The sequence below is a fragment of the Gossypium hirsutum genome, chromosome A06 (assembly GCF_007990345.1).
Source record: "Gossypium hirsutum isolate 1008001.06 chromosome A06, Gossypium_hirsutum_v2.1, whole genome shotgun sequence".
Taxonomy (NCBI): Eukaryota; Viridiplantae; Streptophyta; class Magnoliopsida; order Malvales; family Malvaceae; genus Gossypium; species Gossypium hirsutum.
The window spans coordinates 31,331,928-31,342,574 of record NC_053429.1 but is presented as its reverse complement, the minus strand read 5'-3'; the positions used below and the strand labels follow the sequence as shown (position 1 = coordinate 31,342,574).

The following is a 10,647-nucleotide window of genomic DNA, read 5'->3' as shown; positions in this document are numbered from 1 at the left end:
GCCAATGTGTCAACCTGTGTTGATTTCATATCCTACTTCCCAAATACGCGAAAAAACATACTTTAGGGTTTTTGGGCATTCTAAAGTCTATAAATACCCATTAAAAGAATATATAAGGGGGCAATCAGAGAAGATCAAAGAAATTACTCGAAGAGCACCATCGGAATCAACTCAGAAGCGAATCTCTATCAAGATTGAAGATCTCCATTTAATTTCTTTCGAAGTTTTATTGAGTTTTTTTTTTATGTCTTATGGTTATTCTGACTTTGAGATGTTTCTATTCCCTAGATACCTAGGGAAGGAAGATGAAATCTATGATGAGTCCTTTTATTTCATTTCTGTCTTTATGCAATAAATACTTGATTCTTGTTCTCAATTATGTATGCTTATTTCTTTTATTTTAATATTTTCGGGATATTAATTCATGTTTAATGTGCTTATTTCAGTGGAGGAAAAGTCCCTATTTAAAAGTAGATCTAGCATAATTGAGTGGAGTTGTATGTAATCCTAAAAAAAGGACGACATAAATCTATTGGATTAGAGTCAAATCTAATAGGGGAATGCATATATCTAGTTAATGCGACGATAGGGGTTTTAATTAGAAGGAGATTTCAATTAATCAATCTAAAGTCAGATGTTCTTACTCTCGAAAGATATATTAACATAATTTAAGGATTTCTACGGATCAAGACACAAGTGAATAAATCGTTTAATTCAGATACATAATAAAAGGTAAAGTCTAGGTGAATTCTTTCCTAGGTACTGTCTATCTCATTGGTAATCTTTGATTATTTGCGTTCTTAGATAAATTAGTTTAGTAATTTTAGATTAAAACAGATCACCCTAATTTGTCGGCTAGATAATAGAAAAACAGTAATTACTAGTACTTTTAGTTCTCGTAGATACGATCTTCCCTACTCACCATAACTATACTATTGTTCGATAGGTGTGTTTACCTTTGTCGTATTTATAGTTAGTTTAGTGACCATCAGAAAAATATCCAAAAATATTTAGATATATATTAAGATTAAATCTTACAATTATCTCATATAAATTCATTTAATCAATGCTTTATATCTATAAGAATTATGTTAAATAAATTTCAAAGCGAAAGAAACCAAAAATAACTACAATGAAGTAAATAATAATTTATAGATAAAAAATTTCTTTATAAAATATTCAAATTTAAACAAAACATTTGAATCAATTTAAGAGTGTGTCAACAATACATTGCTTTTAATTACTTTTGATAGCAAAAGCAAAGCTATTTCAAAGGTTTTTCCTATCCAAAACAATAAGCCAAATTAAGAAAATTAACTATATTAAATTAAGTTACACCTCAAATTATATTTTAGTCACTCATTTTTGAAATGTTACGTTTTATTTATTTATGTTATCATTTTTTACGAAGTGGTCACTCTACCATTAAGCTTCGTTAGCTCCCTAACAGTAGTCCTACGTGGTAGTCCAAATTAAAATTATTTAATTAAAAATCTATTTTCATCTTAGCAACTGAATATCCAAGTTGATATTTAAAACTCATTTAGACTGTCATAAGGAACTATCGTTAAAGAGGTAATAAAGTTTAACGGTAAAGTGACCACTTTATAACAAAACGATAACGTAAGTGATTAAAACATAACATTTCAAACATAAGTGATTAAAATATAATATGAGATAAACAAAAGTGACTATTTTATAATTTACCCTTAAATCAAATATCATAGTTGGATACATGTGTGTTTGAATTCGAATTAATTAAAGAATTTATATATTCCAATCCATTAAATATTCTCAAGAGTGAATTTGTTATTTACACTGTATCTGTTGCGAATAGTAATTAGAATATCTAAATTTACTTGTATTAGATATTAGGATAAACTTCATTACAGGACACACAATTATGCTTAAGTTTCTTTTGTAGTCACTTAACTTTTAAAACTTTCAAAATAATAATTCAACTAATTAAATTTACTTATTTTAGTCTATTTTTATTAAGTTTGTGATAGAAGCAAACGGGTTAAATTGAAAAAAAATGCAATTGATTGGTCTCTAAAGTTTTTTGTTCTCATATTTGACTTAATTAATTTAGTAACTTTGAAAATAAAATTTGTATTATTTAAAAACATTAAAATTTATATACTGTTGTAATAATAATAATAATAATAATAATAATAATTTATAGCGCCACCCCTAAACGTAACCTAAAACAAAAATATGGGACCAAGCGTGGAGACACATGCCATTTTGTTTCCAAACTTGTTCTTCAAGTGAAGTCGCAATATTTACAAAGAACAGGTTCCTTCTTAGAAACTTCTCAAACTCTCAAACCATAACTTCAACTTGGGTTTTTAAAATATATATTTGTTATTTTGGGTTGGCTAAGCCATCAACCGTTCATAGGTCAAAGGGTTGTTTATCGTAATAATTCTTCAACTTTCCTTTCACAAATAAATAAATAGATCATGTATGTAATTGATAGGTTGCACGAACGGATTGTTTCGCAAGTAATATATATATATATATGCTTTTCACTTCTCAATTAAATATAGGTATTTCATTTATTGTACATGTGGTATCATTGTTATTTTATTAGTACTAATCTTATATTTTAGTTTAAATATGGATATGTTATATTTTAATTGTAAATAATAATATTTAAAAATTTAGTCAACAATCTCTTGATTTGGTAGTCCCAAGAATATTATGTTATAAATATACGAATTTAGATTTAATCCCAGATAATTTCAATTTCTTTCTTCAATATATTTTAATCAACAATAAATTATATAAAAAAATAATTATTTTATGGGTGAGGATTTCAAGCTTTACATTTAGAATTGAAAGAGCAAGACATAAAAAATGGAGGGGAAAAGGTTATGTATAAATAGTACTATCAAGGGAAGAAGAAGTAGAATTAATTGATTAATTAATTATTAAATTTGAGAGTGTGTGTGTTGGAGGGAATGGGTGAGCGGTTAATTTAAAAGTCTTTTCAATTACGGGTAGCTTAGCGGAGAAGAGTGCGCAGCTTAAGCGAGTATGCTTTTAAACCAGTGGGCGTAGGTTAAGTCTGCAGATGGAATAATAGAAATAGAATAAGAAATTAAAAAAAAATAAAAACAATAACAAATTTTCAAAAAAGGAAAAAGAAAAAGAAATTTATAAAAGAAACGGAGAACGGGAAAAAAGTCGCCGTTGATGATCGATGCCGAAAATGAAGCATTTATTAAGGAAACTCCATATCGGCGGCGGTTTAAATGAGCACCAACGGTTGACGGAGACGCAGCCCGTGGTCAGCTCAAGTCCGAGTACGAATTCAACGGGACAAGAAACGGCGTCTTCCTTTTCTTCTTCTTCGGCGTCTTCTGTTGGTTCAGGTACATTGGGGAGAATTGGGGCCGTTGAATCGGCCGGGGGAGATCGGACGGCTGGTGACGAGGTGGATTTTAATTTATTGGAAGAAGAGTTTCAGATGCAGTTGGCTTTGGCGATCAGTGCCTCGGATCCCGAGACGGCTCATATCGACGCTGCTAAAAGATTTAGCGGAGCCGGCACTTTCGTGGAGTTACTCTCGCTTCGTTATTGGGTAATATATTCTTTCTTACTTTATATATTTAAAAACTTTATTATATCTTTCAGTTTTAGGTTATCGAAATTGCATTTCTTGTTTGAATTGGTTATGATATCTAAACGTGTTATATAATTTATGATTTTTTTTTCTTATGACATTTGTTTTCTTTTATTCATAAATTCTGATTGCATTTCATGTTTCCTTCTTATACAAATTGCTACTATGTTTATTTATTTATTTATTTGATTCCATTTTCATTTTCATTTGCATTTTAAACACGAGGAGTCCTCAACTGCGGATCACTTTTCCAGAATTCCTCTTTCCGGTAGTAATTTTGGATATCCTTAGCTTTCCACGTCATTTTCATTAGTCATTGATTGATTCTGATAAAAAAAAAACTTGTTAAAGCTTTCTTTTTTATTGTTTCTTTTGACAGATGCTTTTGGTTTGCATGTCGAAGCTCAATTAATCTTTCTACTTCTATTAATTGAAGTTTTGCTAAATGTAGCATGGTACATCCTTTCTGGTTTTTTATTGATTTTTCTCTGATAATTGCTCATCGTTCTACTACTTGAAGATTTGCCGCTCACTAGCCTGCTACGGGTTGTGTCTCTATTATATGAAAATTTCCTTTATCTTATAGGCATGGCGGTTTGGGTTTTTTAATCTCTGCTATATAATGCCAGAGTCCTTTTTAAATATAGCTAATTGGTAAGCCTTTTTCCTTATGGTTTATTGCTATAAAGTAACTTTACATGTATGTTTCTTGTTCTATTAGCAGGGAGCATTAATTTTACCTTTCCTGTTAATACAATTATTTTTTTTTTCGTTCAATTATTAAGGTAGAATGTTTTTTAGTAACTGCGGATATGGATATGAATACTTGTATGAATACTACTTGATGTTAGCTTTTACCATTGATTTTTTTACTGAATTAATTAATTTTCCTCTGTTTGATTAGCTGTACTGGATGAAAGGATCCTGTTCATGTCTTCTGTGAAACAAGTGCCAGGACCCATTAGTTGATTTCTTTTTTTTTTTTTAAATGGAAAACTAATTCATATGTTATGTGTTATTCACAGAACTATAATGTTGTAAACTATGATGAAAAAATTGTGGATGGATTTTATGACGTGTATGGCATTGCCTCAACGCTTGGTCTGGAAGGGAAGATGCCATCTTTGGTTGATCTTCAAGTAGTATCAGTGTTAGAAAATGTTGATTATGAAGTAATTTTGGTTAACCGGTTGCTTGATCCTGAATTGCAAGAGCTTGAGAAAAGAGTGTACAACATACATGTGCAGTCCCAAGCTTTAGGCCATGGCCTGGTTTTGAGTGATTTAGTTCAGAAAATCGCAGAAATAGTTGTTAACAGAATGGGTGGTCTGGTAGCTGATGCTGATGAAATGTTGAGAATGTGGACCTTGAGAAGTTATGAGTTACGGAGGTCTCTTAACGCTATCATTCTTCCATTGGGAAGACTTGATGTTGGACTTTCGCGCCACAGAGCACTGCTGTTTAAGGTTTTATATCATCCTATTTCCATAAAGTTAAAACTAGCTTATGACAGAAGTGTGTTTTCCTTTTAGCTAGTAAGAATATCCAGCCACTTTTTACCTTACATTATATTAAGGATAAATATGTCAGGACCTTTCTTTAAGGAAAAATGTTTCGTTCTTCTCCTTCTAGGTTCTAGCTGATAGAATTAATCTCCCATGCATGCTGGTCAAGGGGAGCTATTACACTGGTACAGATGATGGAGCTGTGAACTTGGTTAGAATCAACAATGGAAGGTAGATGTGAAGAACTTCTTTGATTTTGCTATCCATTGCATTTCTTGTGGTTCTTTTTCTTGAACCATTTCCTCAACATGGTGTCATACTAGTTAAAATATTTTGTTTGCCCCTGTTCTTTAGTTGATATTTCCCCTTTTGTGCTAAATGCACGTAAGGTTTGATTTTATTTTCCTTTTCCAGTTCCATATTGTCTTCTTCTTTGTGCAGTTTTTCCATCTAGTCAATGTGAAAACTTCAATTTTGTATTAGTACTAGTTTTGATGAGTTTAATTATCTGAAAAATGCAGTGAATATATCATAGATCTGATGGGTGCTCCTGGCACATTAATTCCTGCTGAAGTACCAAGCTGTCAGCTCTTAAAGTCTGCACTGGATGTAAGGGGCTTTGCTGGTCTTACTGATGCCTCTCAAGGTTCATGTTTGGTACTTGACAAAGAAATTGGAAATTTGGCAGTTTCAGCTGCTCTAGAAATGGGCATTAAAATTGGTGCCAAGAGGGCAGCAGAATTTGCCAGCAGTCAGACAAATGAAGATGGGAAGAACCTTGCCGGAAGAGCTGTTCCTGAGAGATTTGAACAGGAGTTTGGAAAGCTTCTTCCCTCAGCACCTAACTCTAGTGATAGCTTTTGTGACATTTATGAAAAACCTTCTTCAGTGCAAAAAAGAAAGGTTAAAAATGTTTCGAAGTATGTTATTAGTGCAGCAAAGGACCCAGAGTTTGCTCAGAAATTACATGCTGTTTTATTGGAGAGTGGTGCATCACCTCCTCCAGATTTGTTCATGGATATTAATTCACAGGATCCTGGTGAACAAAGTATACCTGAACAAGTAGTGAAAGGGACAATTGTAAATGCTGCTGCTAGCTGCAATTCAAATTTGTTGTCAAGCAATGAGCAATATCTTGTATCCAATGGAATGGAGGCTTTGGAAAATACTAATTCCAATATGAGACAAAAGCAAATGGCTAAGCACCAAAGGGAGTTAGAAACTAATGTCATAAAAACTAATGTTGCATCTGCTGCTTCAGTTGAGGGATTTCTTCTTGGTAATTCAGCTAATGATTGGATAAGAGTTCGTGATTCTTCCTTCTCTGCTAATGAGTTTTGCCAAAGACAGCCAGAAAATGTCTTGGCCATGGATGAGAAATTAGTTAATTGGACTTCTGGGGCTGGTTTAAATAAAGAATCTGCATTGGAATTGATCAAAACCACAGATAATGACTTGCATCTGGCTAGCAGTGGTCGAAGTGAGAAGATCTACCCTATGCTAAAAGAGGTTTCAGAATGGGAAATTCAATGGGAGAATCTTCAAATTGGTGAACGCATTGGCATTGGTAAGGTTTCACAACAGCCCAATTAAGTCTTTCATTTTTGCCTAAAAAAAAAAGTCTTGTTCATTTTTATACTTCTGTGGTTCTGCTTTCCGTTATTCTTCAGTCATGGGTAGCTTATTTCAACTGTTAATGTTACAGCTAGGAACCCAATTAAACGAATTCTGGCTAGGAAGTCCTGGTGTTATCGTTTTTATTGGCTGGACATATAGTATGAAAAGCTGAATCTAACCTGCAAAAGATCAATGAATCATTTGACAGTTCATCCTTCTCTATTGTCTCCACTTAACCTATCATTTTATTGTATCTCTGCCTAGAATGGCATTCAGTTCAGCACACTTTTAGAAGTCAATCCAGTCTCAAAGACTGGCACAATCCTCTTTAGATAGCTTACTTGGTTGAATTCTTTTTGATATTCGTGTTTAATTTGATCTACAGTCTTAGAATGTGGTACTGGCTTGATGATGAGTTGATTGTTCTCTACCAGTGCAAACTTTCTTAATAAGTGAACTCTCATCTTGCAGGATCATACGGTGAGGTCTACCAAGCAGATTGGAATGGCACTGTGAGTTACATTTACTAAATTTCATTTCATGTAACTTTTAGGAGTAGCATACTACTAGATGATATGGTTACCACAGTAATAGTGCTATTGCTACATGCCAAAGTTTGCCTAGGTTATAAATCTTTCACTGAGCAATGACATTGACATTGCTTATGCAAATTTTATAGTAGGAAAAAAGATTAGGTCACTGTGATTGAGTAGTTGTGGTAATGTATGGTGCTAACTTTTTAAAATCTCAAACATCTGCTGTAGCATGTCTACGAAGAGATCAGCATTAGTTTCTATTAAATAGTTCTTCTATTGATTGATAACAGTACATGGTTTGTTCCAACCCTCCCTTTAATGTCTTCTAATGGTATTTATGTCATTTTGTCTAATTATATTTTACTCTTCAGGAGGTTGCTGTGAAGAAATTTTTAGATCAAGACTTCTCTGGCGATGCATTGGTTCAATTTAAATGTGAAGTGAGCCCCCGGAAACTACCCATATATGTCTATTTCTTCTCATGTTTTTGAGCTCAACCTTCCTGTATATATAGATCATTTGTGTTTGATTACCCTGTGCAGGTTGAAATCATGTTAAGGCTGAGACATCCAAATGTTGTTCTTTTCATGGGAGCTGTAACTCACTCTCCTCATTTCTCTATACTAACAGAGTTTCTCCCCAGGTTAATTCAATCCAAATAGTACTCTCTTTAGTCTTCAGCTTTCGATAATTTATTAAATGAACCTTGCTTGCATATTCTCTTTTTTTTGTTATGGGGTATTTAGTGGACATTTTAAACTTCATATTTGTTTCCCTCTTGTTTTAAAGGATGAATCCTGAAAATAAACTTTAATTCTTGAACTCTGTTCTGATCTGCATGTTGTGTATGTTTTGTCCTTTTTGAAAACTATTGTTGGTCTGGTTTCTGTCAAGAAATTGATTAATTTAAAACGACAAGGTTGGCCATCTTGTCTTACTTTCTTCTTGCTCCACCCTCATTGTTATGTAGAGGAAGTTTGTATAAGCTACTGCATCGATCCAATCCTCAACTTGATGAGAAAAGAAGAATGCGAATGGCTCTTGATGTGGTAGGAACCACAAGTGAATAAATTGTTATTATTGATTTGCTTAAGATCTTGCACTAACCTTTCTCCACTCTCCCTTTTCCTCTCTATCTTCTCCCAGCCCGATTAATTGTTTTTAATATAGTTAAGCTTTCTTATTGTTTGCAGGCAAAAGGAATGAATTATTTGCACACAAGCAATCCTACTATAGTGCATCGAGATTTGAAAACACCAAACCTCCTTGTTGACAAGAACTGGGTCGTAAAGGTGTTTATCGTAAAACAAATTTCTGTCCGAACATCTTGTTTTTGCTCGTATTTGTTTTAAGCATCTATACAGATTGCTTTAGTTTTTGCTTAAAGATGCCTTTCTGATTCTCTTTTTCCAAATTTGCTTCTCTATTCAGGTTTGTGATTTTGGGTTGTCACGCATGAAGCATCATACTTTCCTATCCTCAAAGTCCACTGCTGGAACGGTACTTTACTAAAAGATTACCCTCGAAGTTGACTTTGTTTTTGTCTTACTTTCATGAAGTAAAAGTTTTCTGTTGAACTGCAGCCTGAATGGATGGCACCGGAAATTTTAAGGAATGAGCCGGCCAATGAGAAGTAAGTCGCTTTTACATTGAAATAGCATGTTTTACTACATTTCTATTCTGTTTCTCAGACAAATAAACTGGCTTGGTTGCAGATGTGATGTGTACAGTTTCGGTGTGGTATTATGGGAATTGGTTACTTTACGCATTCCCTGGAAAGGTTTGAATCCAATGCAAGTTGTTGGAGCTGTTGGATTCCAAAATCGACGCTTAGAAATTCCTGAAGGCATTGATCCGATGGTTGCACAGATTATTCGAGAATGTTGGCAAACGTGAGTTCTAGATGCTTATTTAAGTTGCATTTTTCTATATGACGAGAACAATAATAAAATTATTTCTTGGGCAATCATACAAGCATCTGAAAAAGTTGTCTTTTGCATAAGTTTAGTCATTGTTCGTGATTATCGTAATAGTTGCCAACAATGGCAATTCTGATGAGCTTGAATAACGGTCTTGTACATTGAAAAAATTGCTTTAATCCTTTTCATTTCTGTTTGCAGGGAGCCACATCTACGACCATCATTTGCACAGCTCATGTACCAACTGCGACGACTTCAGCGTCTGTATGTTGAAAGACTAAACTCGACAAATCAAATTATAGGATGATAAGGTACAGTAATTGATGTAATAAATACTTGGTTAGCTGTTTCCCGGGTCAAAGACCCTGACAGCCCAGAAAGGTTTGTTTTAAATGTGCAAAAGAAATTAGAGATATGGGGGGGGGGGGTAAGTGTTGGCTCATTCGAAGTGGGAGATCAGCAGTTTCCCCAATCCTGAAATAGAGTGGAATCCTCTTTCAAGTAAAAGCAGTTGAGGATATACCACTTGAAATTTGTGTTTAGTATAATGCAATAGATGGCATTTATCAAAGTGTAAGAAAGTTCCCAAAAAGAAAAGAAAAAACAAAGAAAGAGCAAGCAAAAAAGAGGAGAAAAAAGTCTTTTATTGTTTGACCTTTTGAGGTCTTTGTTTTGGGTGAAGAAAATCCCAATCCATGGAATTGTTGTAAACATTGTGATCTCTATAGCTCATTGTGAAAAAAAAAAGAAAAAGGAAAAGAAAAAAAAAGGAATTATATAAGGAATCTATAGGTGGGTATTGTATGCAAATTTTCCATTCTATATTAACCCTCATTTGCTTCAAATATAATAAATGTTATTTATTTATTTTTCTTCAATTGGGACATGACAATTTGTTGAGTCTGGAAATTACATAGAAAACTATTTTCTTTTCACCCCTGAAAAAATTACTCCACATGAAATTTCATTTTATAGGGTATGTTTGGATATCACATGATAATTGAATTATACTTCTCTAGATATGTTTGGTTAGCAAAATGTAATATATTGTAATCTTTAATGTCATGTTTTTGATAGTATAAATAATAATTATACAGTTATATAATTTATAATTTTTTAAAAATATTAATTAAAACAAAAAAATAACTGGTATGATGGAAATAATTTTTAACTAACAAAAATTAAAATCAAATCAAATGTATTATGATACGATTCTTAATAAAAGTAAAAAGAAAAATAAACATCATATGAAATTTTATTTGATTGTTTAGTGTATATTTATTGGGTTTTTTCTTCTTTAATATTTAACATGGGTTTTTTATCATTATTTGTCGGTCTTTAATAGGGCTCATTATCAATATTCTCTATTTTCATATACTATTTGAAGTATGGATCATTTTAATTTCAACTATGATTCAAGTTATGAAATATGTAATATG

General features: G+C 32.7%; 1 protein-coding gene across 2 annotated transcripts; it reads left to right on the top strand.

Moving 5' to 3' along the window:
- The first annotated feature begins 3,025 nt into the window (after positions 1–3,025).
- Positions 3,026–10,086, top strand: LOC107962871 (probable serine/threonine-protein kinase SIS8). 2 transcript variants are annotated; one of them, XM_041115745.1, is made up of 14 exons: positions 3,400–3,589; positions 3,860–3,899; positions 4,011–5,097; positions 5,264–5,367; positions 5,658–6,703; positions 7,225–7,265; positions 7,661–7,729; positions 7,832–7,932; positions 8,260–8,338; positions 8,483–8,581; positions 8,721–8,789; positions 8,873–8,922; positions 9,005–9,181; positions 9,410–10,086. In XM_041115745.1, the coding sequence occupies exons 3-14, from the start codon at positions 4,642–4,644 to the stop codon at positions 9,513–9,515; spliced, it is 2,397 nt and encodes a 798-aa protein (XP_040971679.1). In that variant the 5' UTR covers positions 3,400–3,589; positions 3,860–3,899; positions 4,011–4,641; the 3' UTR covers positions 9,516–10,086. The 2 variants fall into 2 exon arrangements, with proteins under 2 accessions (XP_040971678.1, XP_040971679.1); XM_041115744.1 differs by lacking the exon at positions 3,860–3,899 and having other exon boundaries at positions 3,026–3,589; positions 4,657–5,097.
- The last annotated feature ends 561 nt before the right edge of the window (positions 10,087–10,647 follow it).

Coding starts and splice junctions, on each gene's coding strand:
- LOC107962871 (XM_041115744.1), top strand. CDS start 3,209: ATGCCGAAAATGAAGCATTTATTAAGGAAACTCCATATCGGCGGCGGT. Junction 5,368..5,657: donor GTTAGAATCAACAATGGAAG/GTAGATGTGAAG, acceptor TGAAAAATGCAG/TGAATATATCATAGATCTGA. Junction 7,730..7,831: donor TGGTTCAATTTAAATGTGAA/GTGAGCCCCCGG, acceptor TACCCTGTGCAG/GTTGAAATCATGTTAAGGCT.